The 22,283-nt window shown below is 37.7% G+C and overlaps 2 protein-coding genes across 2 annotated transcripts; both read left to right on the top strand.

The window, feature by feature from the left end:
* Positions 1-10,926: 10,926 nt before the first annotated feature.
* Positions 10,927-11,916, top strand: Tas2r3 (taste 2 receptor member 3). The gene has a single exon (XM_076860089.2). It carries the CDS (start codon positions 10,966-10,968, stop codon positions 11,914-11,916), a length of 951 nt encoding a protein of 316 aa, XP_076716204.2. The 5' UTR covers positions 10,927-10,965.
* An 8,504-nt stretch (positions 11,917-20,420) lies between these two features.
* Positions 20,421-21,320, top strand: Tas2r4 (taste 2 receptor member 4). Its single transcript, XM_076860079.1, has one exon. It carries the CDS (start codon positions 20,421-20,423, stop codon positions 21,318-21,320), a length of 900 nt encoding a protein of 299 aa, XP_076716194.1.
* Positions 21,321-22,283: the final 963 nt, after the last annotated feature.

Genomic DNA, 22,283 nt, shown 5'->3' with positions numbered 1-22,283 from the left:
TTTGAAGGTGTCTGCTGAACAGTGGTTAGTGTCTAACCTAAAACTATTTCAGGAATAACCTATCTTTTTCACATCTCTTGCTTTAGGCAGTTTAGTTGTAACATTTATAAGATACAGTTTACCAGCAGTAGAGCCCTGAATATAACTTGAATTGAAATAGTTTATCTCTAGATGCTCTGGTTTCATTATTCTCTGTCTCCAAGCCCCACTTTGGTATTCTTTTCAAAATCTCTTCTAGAATTCTCAGGGGGTGGGGTGAGGGTCCTTTTTTATTTTGTTTTTTTTATTAGGTTCTGGGATTGAACCCAGCACTTTGCACCTGCTATTGGCAAGTGCTTTACCATTGAGCTAACCTCCTGACCTGAACTTGAGGGGGAAGTTCCCTCAGAAGTTTCCTTAGCTTTATCTTATCCTTGCTTATCCTTTCCTTAGCTTTAAGGGAATTTCCTTAGCTTTATCCTAGCCTTGCCCAGGACAGTAGAAGGTTACTGTTTCCTCCTTTCAGCTGTCTTTCTTTCTGCAGCTGAAACCACTAATCACAGTATTAACTCTGATGTCTAAGCTCACACATTGATCTACGTGGTAATATAATCATCATTCCTTTTTGCTACTATGTTCCTTAAGCAGCATTGAAAGTAGATAAAAATTATCCTTTGAGCAATGCTTTGTCTTCTCTCAGCAAAGCCAATTTTATATTTTTTCAATGTAAGAAGTTAGGGAGATTAGCATGTCTATTTAAACAAAATGATAAATCTTTGCTCTGGGAAAATCACATAATGAACAAAAGAGTCTAATTACCAACCCAGAGCATTTCTGATTCTAGGATTCAGTGGCATAATAGTGCATCCTTCAGGATCATCTCAGTGAGCTGAGGAGATCTTCTCCAAACTCTTCTGCTGGAAATTGCCTCTTACCCTTCTGTCCCTGAAAAACCATGAGGCTGAATCAATTTTCAGTCAGGTTGAGTCCCCTTCCTGCATATTGATTCTGCTAGATCCAGTTGTCCCTAATCAGATAGACTGGATCATAACCTCTGCCTTCCCTATCTGCTAAGAAACTTCCTATAGCTCTTACAGACTGTAGGGGTCTTCTAGCCCAACTTCAGGTTTTTTAATTCCCTTTTTCATGGTGTGAAGGCCCAAACCTGCAGAAAATTGCCCTATGATTTTCATTTGGGGATTCCATGTTAAATGGAAAGATGAGCATAATATGTCAAAAAGTGGAAGAAAAAGTACCAAGCAACATGTGTGATGTTATCCCATATTTGAAAAGTTATAACTGAGTATAAGCTTTAAAAGTTTGGAAGGAGAAATATTGAAATGTTTTGATTACTTCTGGATAGGGATTTTATAAGTGTGGTTTTTATTATTATATAGGCTTGTGTGTGTATGTATTACAACATAAGCATATATTACTTATATAATAATAGTAATAAAAATATTTTCATTTTGGGGAAAACATCTTGCCATTATTTCGAAACCAGGCTTATTGTACTTACCAGTATTGCTTCATATACTGGAATGAACAAGAAAAACTTCCATATACTTTCCCAGTCATCTGTATTTAAGCATCTTATGCTCCTTTACTTTATCCACCTTTTAATAGTGTGTGTGCAACCCAAAAGGATGATTTTAAAGACCAGCATGTATGAAATCCATATTTACTGCCAGTACAATTCTTTTGAGTCATCATTTCTCAAAAAATTGTTATGTGATTAATGTTCAGAAACATCAAACACATTTTTTTCTGTGGCTTTTGGGGTATTGCATATTGCTAAATGGGTTACAGTTTATCCTTTACAGCTCAGGAAAAATTAATGGGTGTTTGCTTTTGTTTCCAAAAGAGATCATATAATTCTTGAAGGCAGGGTTATTTTATTCAAATTACCCTTTTGCCCCAATCTGCCTCAACCCAGCGCAGCAACTTTGCATGTTTGTTGCTCAGTTGTAATGAAATATTGACATGAAAATGAAGGCAGGATCACTTTATTTATTTTCTTTTATGGTTTGCATTATATTCTGTGAAGACTCGGGGAGGTAGTAGGAAGAAAATCATTGTAGAAAATAAGCAGTTGGGGCTGGAGTTGTGGCTCGAGGTAGAGTGCTCTTCTAGCACTTGCAAGGCCTTGAGTTTGATCATCAGCATCACATAAAAATAAAATAAAGGTATTGTGTCAATCTACAACTAAAAATAAAATATTTGAAAAAAAGAAAAGAAAATAAGCAGTAATCCCCAGGGTTAATGAGAATGAGTTATAGGGAAATCTCTTAAGAGGTAACAATAATCATATTAATGGCTGACATTTCTTAAGTGCTTATTATGTGTTAGACACTACTTTTCATCATTGTCCCATTTAACTATTATCCTAAGAAGAAAGTACCGTTATCTCCATTTTACAGGTGAAAGTAAAAGGCAGGTTAAGTAACTTGTCAAAGCCATGTATCTTATGCATACCTGGAGTTTCAGCTCGGGTATGTGACGTTTGCATTTGACTTTTGGCACTATCTGCTTCGGTTTACACTGATAGGCTTCACTGGCCTTAATACCCACATTCTTCCACTGCTAACCTGAAGAATACTCTGTGCAGGGTATGTTGGAATCATACTTAAACCTTAGTCTTTCTGAGTCTTGGTCTGATGATCCTGTGTCACAGTTAATATCTCTACCATGGCATCTTAGCATATTCCTTTTGCTTTCCTTGTATTGAGCAGTGTTTCCTTTCCTGATTAGAGTAACCTCAGTTTGTTTCTTTCATTGTTTCCTAATTGAGAGTTTTAATTGTCAAGAATATTGTTCAGGGATTTTTCAAGTTTACTCTTTAGAGAATGAGAATTTTGGCATATTTGGCAGGCATTACTATAATTTTCTTCTGTGCCAGCCCCACAGTCCCACATACTAGAATAGCATATAGCTTTTTAGGTTGTTGGTATTATGTAGTCACAATAATAAAGCATCTCTTTATTTTCTTATTCTTTGTCCATTTGCTCTCTGCTGTGTTTTGGAGCTCAGGCTCTGTTTTACCACACAGGCGCCCATGTTGACATTATTTACTTTCTGTGTCCTACCTGTTAGGAAAAATAAATGTGGTTTCTAATAATAATAATAGTTCAGAGTTAAGGCTATACAGTCACACAGCTTAGATTTGAATCCCTGCTTTTCCATTCACCAGCTGGTTAGATTGTTGTTTGTTTTCTTGCAATTAAAACAGGGATAATAGTACCTATCTTATAGTCCTGCTGTCAAGAGCACAGTAAATACTGCAGTACCTGTAACTTCTTTAATACATAAGACCTGCAACAAATCCTCAGTATGTGTTGACTGTAATTATTGTAGTTATTTATTTTTTTGGTACTGTGGATTGAACCTAGGTTTGAGTAACCACTGAGCCATATCTCCAGTCCTTTTTACTTTGAAACAGGGTCTTGCTAAGTTGCTTAGGGCCTTGCTGAGTTGTTCAGGCTGGCTTTGAACTTGTGATTCTCCTGCTGCAGCCTCCTGGGTCTCTGGGATTTCAGGTATGCACCACCACACCTGGCAATTATAGTTATTTTAAATTAGGCACATCATTCTTTTTGTCACTGTGCCCATCTTACCAAATCTCATGTGATATTTATGAGAGTTTGTAAACTTTAGAATAGTTCATTGTAATTTTTTTTGTTGTTGTTACTAACTTCCATGGATTATTGAGTACTTCCTCTACATTGATAATGTTTTTGGTTGTGTTTCATTTCCCAAGATTATTTACAATTAATCTAGTTATCTTTCTAAACTCCAAAGTCAGTTGAACACTTGCTTTAGGGCATACACATCTAAAGGACCTGGATGTAGGGATGAATGTAACAAGACTCCAGTGATGAAGGAACTCAGAATTTAGGATGATGAGGGTGGGAAAGAGGATAAGCAGAAACTTTTGCAGCTAAGTGTGTCAGGAGAAGCACAGGAGAAGATAGGCTAGTCTTTTGTAGAAGAAATAGCGTGATCAGAGATCCAGAAACTTAAAAGTTTTTGAGGCATTGAAAGATGAAAAAAGGGGTTCAGGCTAGATTGTAAAGGGTCTTGGAAGATTGCAGAGAACTTTGGCAAAGGGGAGCCATAGATGGTTTGCAAATAGGGACATCTCATCAGAATTATGCTTTACAAAGAGAACAACAAAAACATGGGGATGCATTAGAAGGGGGACAGCCTGGAGGCGGTTAGGAAGTTCCTGCAGTAAGCTTAGAGAGATGAGTGGAGTGGGGATGAGAGACAACTTGAGGGACATCTGGGATTTGGGTTGATTCAACAAATTATTAGTTTGTTTTCTAGTTCTGTGCCAGATCCTGAGTTAGAAATACTAAGGAGAATAACTTATAGCATTTTCTCTTACATATAGGATCTAGTAAGAGGAAAAGCAATAAAGGATGATTTTGAGGTTCCTCTTGGGCACATACAGGTGTGGATAGTGATACTTTACTTCTGAGTTTATGGAACAGGGATGTGGTAGCAGATTTGAGAGGGGGAAAGATATTGAGTTGAGTTTTGAACATAGTTTAATTGTAAAGTTTGTAGCAGATATTTGTTAGGGTGTTGATTACATTAATTGAACTTGGAAGAGAACAGGGTTTGTTTTTGACTTCTGTTAAAACATTGTTAACAGGTTTTGTGAGATAAGTTTCAAATATTTTCAGGATTCCAGATTTCTGTTGTAGAAAAGATTTCTAGTTGCTTGTTTATCTAGAATTTGTTTTAATTACATAACGATAATATGACAGGGAGACAACTGCTTTTGAAAAAGTTTTTTCTTACTTACAGTTCCTAAGAGGAGGGGCATACAGTGTGATACAGGGCCCACTTGAGGAAGCACCAGGGTTGGGTATGGAGGCATAAAGGAAAAGGGCAAAGCACTGTCGTGTTTTTCATGGGGAAGGAACAGGTAAAGCACAGTAGGTTAGCGGAGCAAGTTTAGGATTAGGTAGTTTGAATAATTTCAACAAACTTTGAGCTGTAGGTATGATCCCTAGTTGTCAGATACTTGGCTCTAGGGTGAACAAGGGAGGGGCTGATAAAACACAGTAGAGGGTGTGTGGATTTAGAATTGTTCTTTTTTTTTTTTTTTGTATATCAAAGATGTGTTTTCTGCAATCTGTATATGGGGTAAAAATGGGAGTTCATATCCCACTTGAATCAAAGTGTGAAATATGATATATCAAGAACTATGTAATGTTTTGAACAACCAACAATAAAAATTAATAAAAAAAAAAAGAAATGATAGTGGAATGTGATCGACATTATTATCCGAAGTATTTGTATGAAGTCATGAATTGGTGTGAATATACTTTGTATTCAACCAGAGATATGAAAAATTGTGTGTGATAAGAATTGTAATGCATTCTGCTGTCATATATAAATTTTAAAAATTAATTTAAAAAAAGGTGGTGCAAGGATAAGACATGAATTGTCCCTTTTCCCAGATTCCCATTGAAACAGCCAATGAACATAAAAATTATGCTGCAGAAATACTTACAATATTTGAAAATTTCAAGTATATAGTGCCTTTAAATGTTTCTTTAAATTGATGTGCATTAGAATACAAATAAAGCTGGAACAAAATAATAAATAAATTTTAAAATAAAAAACAAACAAACAAAAAAAAAACAAAAAAAAGATGTGTTTTCACTAATTCCATGAAATAACTAATCCTGGAAGGAACAGCCCCTCTCTGGGTCTATAAGGTTCCAAAATGTCCAAGCTTCCTAGAATATAAACAGTAAACAAAATGAACACACTACTGAGTCTCCATTGTGTCTTTTTTATTTACAGAACCAGTATTTTGTTAGTTATGTCATTGTGCTCACCCTAAGTACTGCATTCCTTTTCTTGATAGTTAGGGTTTGCCAAGTGACTATATACAGAAGTAATTTCTTGGAGCTTCCAGGAAAATTCTTATATGAAGTCATGCTCTTTGGAGACTCATACTTTGTGTTTCTCCAGATCCTTATCCCCTGACTTTATCTTTCTTATCTCAAATGCGGATGTGATGCCTAAATCTGTAGACATCCTGAATATACAGCCGTCTTCAGGATGGAAGATAGAAGAAGCTGGGATCTGTGATCTCCTGAAGCCATGTGACCAGTACTGCACAGTCTACCTCTGGACTTCTTTGGAAGATGCAAATAAACCTATACCTTGTTTCAGCCACTTATTTGTGTGCAGTTAAACCTAATCCTTATTAATTTATACATTTTTACCTTTACTCTTATCCTTTCTTTCTGTTATATCACCTTCCATTGAAGATAGAAGTAAAATTTTATCTCTGATCCCATAATCCTTTAAATATTTATCCTACATCTCATAAATTTGGGGAGGACACTGGGGCATATATAGTACATAGAACCTTAGCAGTTAATTTTAGGAAGAGTTAATAACATCTTACTTTTTGTCATACAGTTTCATTTTGTGTGTACTCCCTAATGAGGACCCCTAATCAATAACTTCCCATTAAATAAAGAAGCACTCATTTTAAGAATAGAAGTACTGTCCTTACACCCCGGAGAGTACCGAGACTTCTCACTGCAAAGTAACCAGATCCAAAGTACAAAATACTTATTGCATCATTATGTCTGCACAGTCTGCCATATAAAAACACCATAGAGTGGGTTTAAACCACGATTTATTTTTTCAATAAATAAAAATTTTATTAAATAAAATTTTTAATAAAAATTTTAATAAAAATAACAAAATTTTGGAGGCTGAAAATTTGAGGTTGGAGTGGCAGCATGACACTGCCAGCAGTTTCTGGTGAAGCTTCCTGGCTTGCGGATGTCTGTCATCTAGCTGTGCACTCACATGAACTCTTGTGTGCCTGTGAGGTTTAGGGCCCCGCTTTTTTTTTTTTTTTTAAACCTCATTTAATTTTACCTTCTTAGGGGCTTCATCTCCAAACACAAGGTAGAGGTTTATGTTGGGGGTTAGAACTTCAGCATGCAAATTGGGGAGTGTGGCAGTGACCTAGTGCAGTCCATAGCATTGGGCTTGCAGAAAAGGGAAAACTCCCAAATGACAAATTTAAAATAGGAACTGAAGTGAGCAATAGAAAATGGTGTTCTGTGATGATAGGTGTCAATCTTTGCATTATGATTTGGAAATAAAGGTAATGTGCAAAACATGCCTCAAACATTCTTTAATTTTTTTTTTTAAACAAGATAGGCATGTCTTCTACCACATCTTTTAACAAATTACCTCTACCTAGGTTCTAGCAAGTGTTGAAAGAGGAAAAGGGAAAAGTGTTAATATTAGAAAGAACTCACAAGTTCTTTGATTATATTGAATATGATTATATATGAATGTAGATATTAAGAGCTGCTGGAAATAAGTATTCAGGTGCCAGCTATAAACAACGAAAATGTAATTTTTATGTCAACAAATGCCACCATTTTGTAATTTTTAAAAAGGTGCCATTTAAAAGCACCAGAACTTGCAAGGAGTCTACAGTACAAGATCTCTATGGTGAACATTATAGAAATTTATTGAATTACATTAATAGAAGAATTCAGGAGTTTGAACATATATTTATTTCTAAATATATGTTCACCAAACTTCAAAGAACAAACATACTCATGAAGAAGAATGAGAAATGGAGTAGATGTTCTCAGTTGGCAAGCATTTTTTTTTAAACCTAATATAGTATACTATTGATATAGAAATAAACAAATCCCAAAATAGTATGGACTAGTCCAGAAACAGACTATGCTTATGTAGAAATAATAGCTGATGAAAGTGGGATTATAAATCAGTGGCTAAAGTACATTCAATAAATTTAAGGAAATTTGTCATCCATACCAAAAAGGAAAAAAAAAAAAAAAAGAAATCATGTCTGTATACTGTATGCAAAAATATATCTGGCTATTTGAACTTGTTTGTAAAACATAAAATTTGAAAAAAAAATGTAAGGGACAATGTCTATGATTTGGGTATATGGATTTTTTAAAAAAGTGATAAATTTGACTTAAAAGTAGCTTTTGTTTATCATAAGTCACCATTAAGCAAAAAGATAAGTCACAAGCTGAGAAGATACTTGCAATCATATAACTGAAATATAATTATTTAAAACACATAAAAGCCTACAAAGTAATGGGAAAAATCTCAATGGAAAAAATGAGCAAAGACACAGAAGGAAATACAAATGACTTAATATATGTAAAAGACTTCACTTTGACAATTAAGGAAATGGAAAACAAAAGCCATAATGAGATTTCATGTTAAGCCTTTTAGATTGGCAAATGTCAACATTTGCTAAGGGTGAAGGAGGATGCTGTAGATCAGTGGAAACATGCACAGGAGGGGCAGTATGAGCTGGCATTCCCATTTGGGAAAATGTCTTGTCATTGTTGAAATTTCACATAATTATTCTGCCTTTAGGGCATATGCCCTGTAGGAAATGCTTGCTGAATATATCCCGTGAAAAACGTCCAAGGGTGCTCATAGCAACAATCTACATAGTAGTAAAAAACTGACAACAACCCAAAGGTTCACCAAGAATAAATACTGATGTAGTGGAATATTGTGCAGCTGTGTAAAATAATTATAGTTAACATACTAATAGGAATAGCTTTTAGATATACATGAAGTGAGACAACATGAGAAGATTGTAGAAGATCTTTGTGTAATAAAGATTAGTATCAAACAAGTCAACTGTTTATGGTTAGGTACATGTGATGAAACTTCAAAAGTAAAAGGGAATGATAACATTTAAGATGAGTTATCCTGTAAACTTGGGGAAAACAAGTAAGGACAGGAGAGGAAGAAGTATATGGTGGAATTATGGTTGTTTATTTTGTATAGCACTATTATATACCCTGTATGTTTATTATTTTCTAGCCCAGGTAGTCTGTTAGTGAATAAATCATGGTTATCACTATTCCTTCTATTTCAATAGTGCATGGGAATTCTCATGTCCAGATTTTCTGACAGTAAGCAAATTATTTGCCTACTGATGTGGTTCCTTTTACCCTTTTCCTTTAAGAAAGAAGGACACAGGGGAGATGGGGTATCTCCAACAGCCCACAGAAGATCGCTGTTAACCATACAGTGCCCTGGCTCCTGTGTGTAATAAGAAGACAAGAAGGAACTATGTCTTACTTCTATTGATGATGAAGGTTTTCATTTAATGCAGCCTGTTCTTTAACACAAACCATGTGATATTATAAAATTTGCCTTGAAAGGAAACCCAGAGGAGATTTCTTAGTATACAATGCAAAGTAAGGAGTATATATTTTATTGTAATGGTAGTGGGAAGTGATTGAAATGTTAACTAGCAAAACAAAATGATCAATCAGATTTACATTTTGAGAAGACCACTCTTGTAGCTAAGTGGGGAATATATTATGGGGGAAGACAAGAAATGGGGAGAAATGTTGGTAGGGCATCAAGTAGTACAGATGAGAGATGATGACATCTTGGAGTAGGAAGGAGATTATAGAAATGTAATATCCAAGGCATATTTTATAATTAAAATGTGTAAGTCATTGATGGGTGGATACAGGGTGAGAGGAAAGGGAAAAATCAAGTTAATTCTTAGATGGTGCCTGATTTAAGGAACTGGATAATGTTAACATTTGCTGAAACAGGGAAGAATAAGGAAGAAAAGGTTAATTCTTTTAAAGTGGGAATCAACTGAGAAGTTGTTTCAGATGTGATGGTTTTGAGGTGAAAGGGGTGAAATTAATAAAGTTAGTAAAAAGTATGATCACACATGAAATGTTATGTGACATGTATTTGAACATGCTGTGTATTCTGAGCTTTGTCCTCATTGAATAATACCAATGTGGCTAGAGGAGTGTTATTATTTATTTGTTCTCATGTAATGTGAAAGAGATTGTAAGATAAGAAAAAAATCTCAATCTATAGAACCTAAAGTATGAGAAAACTGAACAGGGAAAAGGGCAGGTTGTAGGATAATCCCTGTCACTGGAGTCAGGTCTAGTTATTAGACTCCAGAAACAAGGGATTCTGACCTTATTGTGGTTCCACTGCACAGAGGTCAGGAAGCAGGTGGGCCAGGTTCTCCTATTGGCCTGAGAAAGCAAAAAGCGATGAATGTGAGCTGTGTTTATGTCTGAGTGCTCTCCAGTGCTCCAGCCAGTCGGCCTCAAGAGCGGGAGGAGTGTGGGGTTGAGAGGCTGGCCAGAGGAGCTGGTTGTGGCAGTTGGGCTCTGAGGGAATTCCTGAAGAGCTCCTGTGTGTGTGGGTGTTCTAAAAATAAAGTTCGTTTCTGCTTGACAAGTGGCTCGTGAATTGTGCCCAGCCAGACTGCGGCACTCTGCTTTGTGTTTTGATGGCATTGATTCCTTCTCCATCCATCAGACATTGTTTCCAGATAGTCTTGATCACAACATATTAGTGGGTTTTAAAATCAATTTTGTGAGACACAAGCATATTGAAAGATATAGACTAGCATATTGTTTTACTCATTTTTTTATTATTTTATGATGGATAGTGCTTTGTGGTAGAATTCTGATGTTTCCCTTCTGTTTGTATATCTCTGAGTCCTCCTCATAGGAACCGAGGCTTTTCGTGCTTCTGAGAGATTCTTTTGGCTTCCTTGATGCTTTCTGTGCTGGGTGGCTCCCATCCCTGTGCCCTTTGAAACTGAGTCCACTTTCTCCATATTCTTTGTGACCCGGATATCTTCCTTCTGGGTGACACTGGACACTACTCTATTTGCATTTCAGCAAAGAGCTGCTGAGTTTAGGTTCATAGATTGAAGTGACAGTGCATGCCATCTGTGAAGAGAGCAGAGAAACTGACAGAGCCAGAGAGGACTCAGTAAACTGTGCTGGATGGCAGACTAACTTGGGCAGAGACCAGAGACAGGTACAGCGAAGCAAGCTGTAGACAGGATAGATTCTCAGAAAGAAACTTGAAATCGGCAAGGAAACTACATACATCCACAGAAAGTACAAAGATCGGGGCTGCCTACTTGCTGAAATGATGGGAGCCGTTGAGGGGGTGTTTCTGGTTCTGATGATCACCCAGTTCATTCTTGGAAATCTGGGGAATGGTTTCATTGGTTTGGTCAATGGCAGAAGCTTGTTCAGGAGCAAGAGAATCTCTTTATCTGACTTCATCATCACCAGCCTGGCCCTCTCCAAGATTGTTCTGCTGTGGATTTTCTTGATTGATGGTGTTTTGATAACATTCGCTTACAAAATGCATGATTCAGGAACAGTAATGCAAATTATTGATATTTTCTGGACATTTACAAACCACCTGAGCACATGGCTTATCACCTGCCTTGGTGTCCTCTACTGCCTGAAAATCGCCAATTTCTCCCACCCTACATTCCTCTGGCTCAAGTGGAGGGTTTCCAGGGTGGTTGTATGGATGCTGTTGGGTACACTGCTTTTGTCATGTTGCAGTACCATGTCTCTGTTCAATGAATTTAAGATCAATTCTGTGCTCTGTGGAATTGATAGCAAAGGTAATGTGACTGAGCACTTCAGAGAGAAGAAAAGTGAATATCATCTGATGCACATTCTTGGGAATCTGTGGCACGTCCCTCCCTTAACTGTGTCCCTGACTGCCTATGTTCTGCTCATTCTCTCTCTGCGGAGACACACATGGCAGATGCAGCAAAATTGTACCAGTTCTAGAGATCCAAGTACTGAGGCCCACGAGAGGGCTACCAGGATCATCCTTTCCTTCCTGCTTCTCTTCCTACTTTACTTTATTTCCTTTATAATTTTGTCATCCACTCATTTCCTACCAGATGCTAAAGTGGCTCAGATGATTGGTGAAATATTTACAATGTTTTATCTTGTTGGCCACTCATTTGTTCTCATTCTGGGGAACAACAAGTTGAAACAGACATTTATGGCAATACTCCCTTGTAAGTCTGGTCATCTGAAGCCTGGGTCTAAGGGACCCTTCTCCCCATAGTTAGCAGAGGATGCAGGGTGGAGCCTGGGAGTCCTTTGGCCTGGCTCAAGACTATAGGGCTCCTCCTGACCCTACCACAGTGCCAGTTTTGACTTTTCATAGAAGAGAGACACTGCCTTCTTCACCGCTGCTTCTACCTGGTACCAAGGGTGAAAGGCAGAGTTGTTTTCTATACAAAGGATAGTTTGGGAGGGGAAAACTGTCTTTGGGAAATTTCAGTTTGGTAAGAAGATTAACCATGTAGACATGGAGCTGTCTTTTAATGACTATGAATATTAGTTTAAACTTAAATTTGATCCTAATATGAATAAAATATAGCATAGTAGGCTTTTAAAAAAATTGAAATAGAGGCACTTAACTACTGAGCACATTCTTAGTCCTTTTTATTTAGAGATAGGGTCTGGCCAAGTTGCTGAGGATGGCTTTAAACTTGCAATCCTCCTGCCTCAGCCTCTAAAGCTGTTGAAATTACAGGCATGCACCACCATGCTTGACAGAAAGCAATAACTTTTCTGTCCCATAGATGTTTGTTTGAATTCTTGTTCTATCATTTAAAGATCAAGATTTTTGGTCTTTGATAAGCTACTTTAGTTACTTGTTTGACTGTCTCTTTCCTCATCTTAAAAAGTAGACTATAACATCAATTTTGCAGGGCACTAGAATTTCACAAGACAACAGTAACAGCATTTTTCACAGTTCACTAAATATAGTGCTGGATTAATGAAGGCTGTTTAACAATGACCTATGCAGCAATACTTGTCATAAGGTAGCACTTTCCACAAACCTGTGGTTTGATGATGAAAGCAGTCGGGTGAAAAGCAGGTGTTTTGCATTCTAGTTTCCAATCCATGCTTGCACTTCATCATCATTTTATTAAAATTATCAGCAGTTTTTAACTTTTGAGGATGGAAAAAAACCCAAGCATCCCTGCCGGCCCACTCGCCCTCTCACCCACTGTCCTTTCCTACCTCCCTTCTTCCTTACATCCATATATTCTTCATTACTTCCTATTCTTTTTTAAAAATATATATCAAGATAAATATTTCTTCTTCAAATTACAGAGTGTTATCCCTTCTAATATATGCAGCTTATGTAGACATTGATTTACCTCCTGTCATCAATTTTGACAAGTCAATGAGAATATTGTTTATGTCATGTAAAATTCTCTCATTTTTGAGCAAATTCAGATAGGATATATAGTATTTCTGAATGTGTATTTCTAGCACTAATATGGCTTTCAAGTGTAGACTGTTGTGACTAAGAATGTGGGCCTGAAAGGAAGATAGACTGGGTTCAATTCCTGGCTCTTGCCCTTAAGAACTGAATGACCATGGGGAAATTTCTTAACCTCTAGTTTACTTTCCTCCTTTGTACAAAGGAAATAGAAGTAGTATTTTTTGATGGGTTTGATGGAAGGAAGGAATGAATAAGTTAACACGTGAATGATGATTACAGTTTTACATGGAGTAACACTGAAAAAACATTGTTGTTTTGTGAAAGATGGTATATTTTGACCTAGCATGAAGGATCATCACATGACTTGACATTTAGTCATGTGTAACCAGAAATTAATCTTAGGTCTGCTCTGGGATATGTACATTTATTCCTAAAAATACAGGAATAAAATGGGTTTTTTTGTCTGTATAGTTGGTTTTTATTTATGTTTTATTAATTATCTTGTTATTTGCAGTTTTGGGGGCTTAACCCAGGACCTTGCACATTAGACAAGTGAAGTGCTTTGCCACTGGTGTATTCAACACCCTGCATAGTTGACTTTTAAATTGATACTTGCTTCTTGAAGCTGCCAGTAAAATTCCAAACTCTGACCCATCCCACAGTTTCCTATTTAGAAAGATGTATCTGCTAAAAACTAAAAATGACATATAAGATTAATTTATAATTCAGTAACATAAAAGTAATTCTAAAACTGGTATTTCCCTCAACCCCATAATTCAGTAATTAAATAAAGTCTGCTTATTTTCAGCATGGGGGAGTTCATTGTGGAATTCTATGCTGCCATGCTTGGAGGGCATCTGTTTTGTCTGCTCTGACCTCATGCTCTTTAACTCAGCCTCAACCACTCTAAAACTTCTCCTGAGCTCCTTTCTACTGTTGTTACTTTGACAACTTTCTTGCCTAGCTCTGGCCTTATTGTTCTTTAGCTGATACTGAGGTCCTGATTCTGCATTAAGGGCTGAGATGTTAGGATTTTCCTTTCTTACTTAACATCTCACTAGAGGTTTTGGCTTAGCTGTTCGCTAACTGACTGCTTTTCATTTCACTGACTGTAGTACTGTGAATAGTGGTGCAGAATTCGTAGGAGAGTCTGGTGTGATAAAACATTTGGTTCCCTTAGGGCATCTGTACCCCATCCCACTTCAAATTCCCTCTTTCAGAAAAATTTGGAGGTGACTCCTGGAAATTATGAGAGTGTATTTTGTGATTTGAGCCATGTGTGGACTGTCATTACTCAAAGGTGGGGTAGGAGTAGGGGCTTGGGTCTGGTTGATGGGTAAGCTTATGAATAAAGGAGTGTCAGTTACTGCAAGAGGCACAATGATGGGAAGCCTGGCTATTTTGGATAGGGCTTGGTCTTCTAATTCCATCAGAAGAAATGCCTAAACTGCAGGTTCTTCAGTGAGTCCCAGGAAGTACATACCTTAGGCCCAGTTTTTAGAAACCTTGGAAAATGACATCTTTATGTTTTGTTTTGATTTGCTTTCAAGTAATTGGCTTTCTTTGCTAAATCCCTTAAAATTCTTAAATCTAGGTCCTTTATGCCAAAGGTCCAGGACATGGCTTTTCTCTTCTATGACCAGACACCCTGAATCAAATTATGGAATATTAATTATATCTATATTTGAAGCCCAATTACATGCTAGAGTTGGTTCCCAATGCCCATGTCCCCTCCAAAACACATCTATTCTTTTGTGTATTTTGGAGCTTTAACACAGGAATCAAAATCAATTTATGAGAGAGCTCATGAGACCTTCTAGTTTTCCATCAGGATCCTCACAGGTGAGCTTCATCCTTAACTTCATTTTGTGGCAGTCATGAAAATATGCTAGTCAGATCTCTGCTGTGGAGATCATAACTGGCTTATATCTCCAGCTGCTGAGACTTGGCACTGTGAGGCTGTGCTTCCTGTGAGTTTCTTCCAGTGTGTGACAGAGCACCATGCAGTATCAAGTCAGGTCTCTTCTGTTGAAACAAGAGACTCCTCCACAGCCAATTCTGGCCTATTCACTGTCCATCAGTTTTCTTGAAACTGCTACAGTTTAGGACTCCTCCTCTACCCAATTGTTTCTTCCACCCTCCTTTGTGTGTGTGTGTGTGTGTTTTCACAGATGCCATACCTTAATTATTGTCTGAATATTCTACTTTCCTCCCTTGACTTCCTCCCATGTTGAGTATCATGTATGTTTATAGTCTTTTTTCATTCTCTGCTATTGGAAGACCTGAGTCAATATCCTCACCTATTTAAATAAGCTCTTTTCTTTTTTAACTGTCAGTGCAGATCATACAAATATTTAGGAAAAGACTTTGTGTGTGTATCTCTCTCTCTCTCTCTCTCTCTCTCTCTCTCTCTCTCTCTTTCTTTCTGTCTCTCTTTGTGTATGTGTGTGAGAGAGATTGTGGGTATATTCTGGAAACCAACCCAGATTTTCCCTCCTTGGCAACTTCAGTGTCTATTTGATCACCAGTCAGATCCATTTGGTATTTAACAGCATTTCTTCCAAATGTCACCTCATCTCCACTTCTAGTTTTTCAACCCATCAGAGTGACTGCAACAGGATTCTGACTAGTTTCCTGTCTCCAACTCCACCTGCTTCCAGCAAAGCATTCCTACATTACTTGGGTTTCGTTTTTCATGCAATGAAAATACCATTATAGTGCTCCTTTCCTGAGCTCTACAGTGACTCTCCGTTGCTCTGGGTAAATCCAAATTCCTTGACCTGTAATATAAAGCCATTTTTTATTTGTCCCCTATTTTCCTTCTTAGTTTCATCCGTTTCTAGCTCCCAAATATGCCATAATCTCTTGTTGCTATAGTTTTGGGTAAGCTGTTCTCTTTGCTTAGAATTTTCTTTCTCTCATCAGCTAGTTTCTCTTCTTCACATCTTTATTCCTCCAAGACAGTTTCTCTGACTCTCAAAGATGAGGTCAAACACATACTCTGTATGTTTTCCCAGAATGTTTGCATGCCTCTGATCACATTACTATACTAATATACACTATTTATTATTACTATACTAATATATACTAATTATTCCCCAAATCTGTGACTGCTATAGTGCTGAGAACCATAGCCAAGTAGGAATGACGCATGGCATTTTTGGTTGTGACAGCCAGCAAGCCATTGAGATCATAATGATTATGTTAAGATGTGCATTCAATTGGAGATTAGACCCCTGCTGTCCACCTCGGTCTGCTACTTTGGAGCTCTCCTGGGACTCTGGAGAGTTCCCATTGGTTGGGGAAGTGCGGTAGGAGGGAATTCCAGAGGAGGGATTTCCTATTGGTGTAGTGTGTCCCGGGAGAAGGCTGCGTGCATGGCATTTGCGGGAGTTTTGGAAATAAAGTTTGTTCCTGCTTGAGTGGCTCGTGATTTTGTGCCCAGCCAGACTGTGACACTATAGCATAGCTTCTGGGTGATACATGTTTCCACTTTCATCTCTGACCACTTCTCTTCCTCTCTTTGAACCTCTGTACTCTTCTATTTCCTTAACCAGTTGCACTTTTTGTCATCTCTAAGTCTGTATGTAGGGTTCTCTGTCATCCTTCTCCCTACCATCCTGTGCTCTTGCTTGGATAACATCTCTTTTCATCCTTAATTTAAATGTCTCCTGACCCCCCTCTCCCAAGTCTGGATTAAATGTGCCTCCTGAACACTGTCATTGCATTCTTTGATGTTCCGTCTTGTACCACCCTAAGCACTGATCTCTAATATTCTGTGTGTCTCCTCCCATTATTGTGTATGTTATCTGAAGTCAGGATGTGTAGGTTGCTATTTCTCCCCTGATTCTCTAGCACCTAACAGTGCCTCACTAACAACAGTTTGTTGCATGCAAGAATCAATGAGAGTCAGTCTAAAAAAATAAAAGAGCTTAGTCTCGGAAAGACCTTCCGTCTTAGCCATTGATTGTCTGATATATGCAGTAGATATTTACTTTCTGTGTTCTTCATTTTTCTCATTGGTAAGTAGGGATATCCATATCTTTCTCCTAGGACTGTTTTAAGTATTAACTAAATTTAAGATTCCTGGTGCATTGCTGGAGACAGTTGGCACTTAATAACCCCGCTCCCCCCCCATGAAGTGGAGGATTCCTTCTTTCTTCCTTCTAAGTTTCATGTAGTACTCTTTTTTTGTTTGGTCCTTGGGAATCAACTTAGGTGGGCACTTCACCATTGAGCCACATCCCCAGCCCTTTCTTTTTAAATTTTGTCTTGAGATAGGATCTGGCAAGACTTAAGGCCTCATTAAGTTGCTGAGGCTAACTTTGAACGCCACGATCCTTATTCCTCAGCCTTGGGAGTATCAGTGATTGCAGGCACATGCCAGGGTGCCTGGCTCCATGTAGTACTTTTTTGGAAAAAATTTGAAACTGTAATTCTAGTTGTTCAGGACTGATCTCAGATCTCCAGAGTCATCACTAAATGAGCTAAGTCATCCTTTTGTTTTGACTGTTTCCCCAGCTTTCCCTACAGGTCTAAAAAGCAGAAGATCTGTATCCATGACTGCAGTGCCCACCAGTGCTCTAGTAAACAGTCAGACTTCAAGACTCGCAGGTTCATGTGTAATAGCCTATTCTTACCAACAGAGCAATGTCAGGTCTTTCTCTTTTGCAAAGTTCTTGGTCCAGGCTGCAGAGTAAGGTGCAAAGAGGAGAGATCCACATCAGGGTGAACGTGTGATCTGCTCTGAATGGAAACTTCATGTCCCAAAGGAGCCAATTTCTTTTGTAATAATTTCACAGACATGGCTTCCAGCATCCAGTTAAGGGACATGCACATGAGGAGTCATTACATTCAGGGTGGCCCAAAGTATGTAGTCTCCATAAAATATTTATTATTCACACATGGTTCCTTCGAACCAAGGTGTAATTTTCCAATCAGAAGACTTGGGTGTGGGTATAAACAATGTAGTTGATGATCTTACCTTTATTAGATTGACAAGGAAAATAGACATGTCAAGTTTAATCGAAAGTCAAAATCTTGTGCAATGAAAGAGTTTTGCTAACACTTTTCCTATACTGATCCTTTGAGAAATAACTTCTGACAGAACCCTCTCACTCACTGATCACACTAGTCAACATGATCACATCTTTATTATAATATTTCCTCCTATAGAAAGCTATTTTATTTATCACACTCTGGATGGGGTCTGTTAAAAACTAATAGCGGGTTTCCCATTTTTTTGGAATATTGTTTTCTTATATCTTAAGCTATATTATTTGTTCTGTTTCAGTGTGTTATTTGAATATGCTATATTTATATTTCAATTATTTTAATGCAGTCTTATATTTTGGGTAATGAAGTAGAGATCTATGCTATAATTTCCCCTTGAATCATGGCCTTGCTTCTTCACTCACTAGTTTTACCTGTTTTGCTGATGTGGGTATACCTCTGTTAGTGCCCGTTAATTTGTATAAAAAGCTTCTGCAAGCACCTAGGCTCCACCTCAGGGAATTTCTTATAGGATTGCCTTCCTGTCACATCATATCTTGGCTGCTTCTGCTTGTCCATTCCTATTTGTGTTTGGCAGTAGGACTTTGTGCTTCACCTTGATGCAAATTTGGTAAGATATATTTGGTCACATCCTGGATTGCACTGTGGTTTCAAATAAAAACAAACAAACAAACAAACAAACAAAAAACTATAGAGTAGATAAGAGATGCCATACTCTTGCAGTACTCATCTGTGGTTCTCCATAACATCATTTGCCCTTTCATATCTAAGCAGTGACAAAGTAATCAGGCAAATAGTTGTTTGATCCTCAAAACTACAACTAGTACTGTATATCTCATTCATTGTCAGTTGAATGCATACAGGGAGATAGCCACATATGATCTAAGTATAGATGCAGATTTTTAAAGGAAACAAATGAAAAGCCTGACTTTTTTCTTACACAAAAATAAGAACACAGCAATTGATAGTGGCAATAATTTGTATATGTAGCAATAAGGGAATGCAAAATAATTATCATGGAAAGATGGGAATAAGAAAGATTGTCTCTGCTGGGCGCGGTGGTACATGCCTATAATTCCAATGGCTTGGGAGGCTGAGGATCCTGAGTTCAAAGAGAGCCTCAGCAACGTAGGCTGTAAGCAACTCAGTGAGACCTTGTCTCTAAATAAAATGCAAAATAGGGCTGGGGATGTGGCTCAGTGGTTGAGTGCACCTGAGTTCAATTCCCAGTACCAAAAAAAAAAAAAAAAAAAAAAGAAAGAAAGAAAGAAAGAAAGACTGTCTTAAAGAGGATCAGATTCTTGAACTTAATTTATTAGACAATAGTAAGTCACTGTATGTGTTAAGGGATAAATCAGCAATAAAAGAGAATAAAATCATGGCATTTTCAGGAAATGGATGTCATTGGAGAAGATAATGCTAAGTGAAGTATGCCAATCCCAAAAAACACAAATCCTGAATGTTTTCTTGATATAAGGAGGCTGACTCATAGTGGGGTAGGGAGGGGGAATAGTGGGGTAGCATGGGAGGAATAGATGAATTTAAATAGGGCAGAGGGGTGGGAGGGAAAGGGAGGGGGCAGGGGCTTAGCAAGGATGGTGGAATGTGATAGACATCATCATCCAAAGTACATATATGAGACATGAATTGGTGTCATCATACTTTATATACAACCAGAGAAATGAAAAATTGTGCTATATACATGTAATAAGAATTGTAATGCATTCCACTGTCATTTATTTATTTTTTAATCAATAAAAAAAGGAGTGGCACTGGAAAAATTTGAATGACAGTTGGAGAAAGTAGTTACAGCATCCACAGATTATAGGGGAGAGAGAAGTTGAATTGAGGTAAGCCATGGATATGTGGTTGGAAGGTGCTGAGTAGCAGTGAGGCATTAGAATTTCCACCATCCTCTGTGGTTTCTATGAAGAAAACCTATGGTGTGAAACACTGACAGAAACAATGCTGGACTAGGTCTCTCTGATTGGATTTGAAGACCTTGAAGTCTGTTCTGATTCCACCCCTGGCCTTCTTGCTCTTGGAGGAAAGGACTCCCGGGTCTACCTAGGCTTGTTTTAATTGGGTGTTTCTAAGGAAAAAAGTATAGGAATGAAGAAATAGTAATGCAATCCTTAGAAAATTTGCATCTCAGTAAAAGCAGTTGGCTATTAAACTACAAATGGCTCATTTGCTGAGCTGGGGGAAAAAAAGGAAACATCTCCCTGTTTGGATACTGGTATCTACCTACACATTTCAGTATTTCTCCTGCCTCAGCATCAGTACTATAACTGCTGAATTCTCAATGAGTAAAGATGCTTGAGGTATTTTATTTTTCTGCTGTTGTTGCCTCACTTATTTTTAATTTTGTAGGAATCATTATGAATCTGTTCATTGCAGTGGTCATTTACAGGACTTGGATCAAAAGCCACAGAATCTCCTCTTCTGATAAGATCCTCTTCAGCTTGGGCATCACCAGATTTTTTATGCTGGCATTGTTTCTCCTGAGCATTTTGTACATCATCTCTTCAAATGCTGAAAGGTCAGGCTCCTATTACACACTTTGTCTTTTATGCTGGAGGTTTTTAGACTCTATCAGTCTCTGGTTTGTGACCTTGCTCAACAGCTTGTACTGTGTGAAGATAACTAACTTCCAACACTCAGTGTTTTTCCTGCTGAAACGGAATCTCTCCCCAAAGATCACCAGACTGCTGCTGGCCTGTGTGCTGATTTCTGCCTTCACCACTCTTCTGTATGTTGTGCTCAGACAGATGTCACATTTTCCTGAATTTGTGACTGGGAGAAATGGCACCTTATTTGACCTCAATGAGGGCATCTTGTCATTGGTGGCCTCTTTGCTTTTGAGCTCATTGCTCCAGTTTATCCTTAATGTAACTTCTGCTTCATTGTTAATACATTCTCTAAGGAGACATATACAGAAGATGAAGAAAAACTCCACTGGCTTTTGGAATCCCCAGACTGAAGCTCATGTCCGTGCTATGAAACTGATGATCTATTTCCTCATTCTCTACATTCCATACTCAATGTCTACCCTGCTGTGTTATCTCCCATCTTATTCGAGGATGGGTTTGGGAGTCAAAGCCACTTGTATGATTATTTCTGCTCTTTACCCTCCAGGACATTCTTGTCTCCTCATTCTCACACATTCTAAACTGAAAACCAAAGCAAAGAAGATTCTTTGTTTCAACAAATAGTGGAATTTCAGCTGTAATCATTGGCTGGAGTTACATATGGGTTGGGAGCAAGATTTTCTGTTAGCAGTTTTCTTATTGGTTTGGAGAAGTTATTTTTATGTCTGTGATTCTGACATCCTGTGTCTTTGAATGCCTGTATATCAATTAATTTTGCATTTTGTTTTTGCCAATATTTTAAAATGAGGTACATTCTTAAGGAACTTGTTTGAGGCATTACTTATGATGTATTTTTCATGATTTTTACATTTTTGGGTAATGATAATCACCCACTGGTTATTGAAGTATGATGGGAAGTTACCCCAAATTAAGAAACATATTCTGGTGCATATGATGATTTTTTTTGTTATTGTTTAATTGAAGAGTCCTGAGAGAAAGAACAGCAGTATATGCGTAGTCATTGAGAGCCAGTAGACAGGCTTTAGATATAGTAAGGTGGAACAACAACAACAAAAAATTCAATGAAAGTAAATTATTGGGTGAGACAGAGAAAAGTCCTCACACTTGCTGGGTGACAGTAGCCACTAGTACTATAAAGAAACCCTTGCACTGAATTTCTAGGTTGTATATGGAAAGGAGGAAAAAGTAATTTGATAGGTGGAGGCAAGTGATTAGTATTAAAGAAGTCAAATCCAGAATAGTTTCAAGGATCTCAAATCCAGAGAGCTAACTTTCTTGGTCAAAAGCAAGTTCAGATGGTGAAATCAACACCACGTGAGTGCAAATTTACAAAATACTGTAACTCACCTTGCAATATGGAATTTGGTGGCAAGCTAAGAGGAGCCATTGAATTGGTAGTGGAAATGCCTGACTCTGGGGAGATTTATTTCGGTAGTATATGCATTTGTACAGAGCACAGTTCTGTAGGATAGCACTCTTTTTGGGGTTGGGACAGCTGGACTGTGGCTCCATAGGAACAAAGATATGAACACAGGATATTGACAAGTTTTGAAATGGGAATTGAGA

Source organism: Callospermophilus lateralis, chromosome 1 (genome assembly GCF_048772815.1).
Source record: "Callospermophilus lateralis isolate mCalLat2 chromosome 1, mCalLat2.hap1, whole genome shotgun sequence".
In the NCBI taxonomy this organism is placed as follows: domain Eukaryota; kingdom Metazoa; phylum Chordata; class Mammalia; order Rodentia; family Sciuridae; genus Callospermophilus; species Callospermophilus lateralis.
This window is presented reverse-complemented; position numbering and strand designations above follow the sequence as displayed.

Bases quoted from the DNA above. Each gene is read 5' to 3' on its own strand.
- Tas2r4 (XM_076860079.1), top strand. From the start codon at position 20,421: ATGCTTGAGGTATTTTATTTTTCTGCTGTTGTTGCCTCACTTATTTTT.
- Tas2r3 (XM_076860089.2), top strand. From the start codon at position 10,966: ATGATGGGAGCCGTTGAGGGGGTGTTTCTGGTTCTGATGATCACCCAG.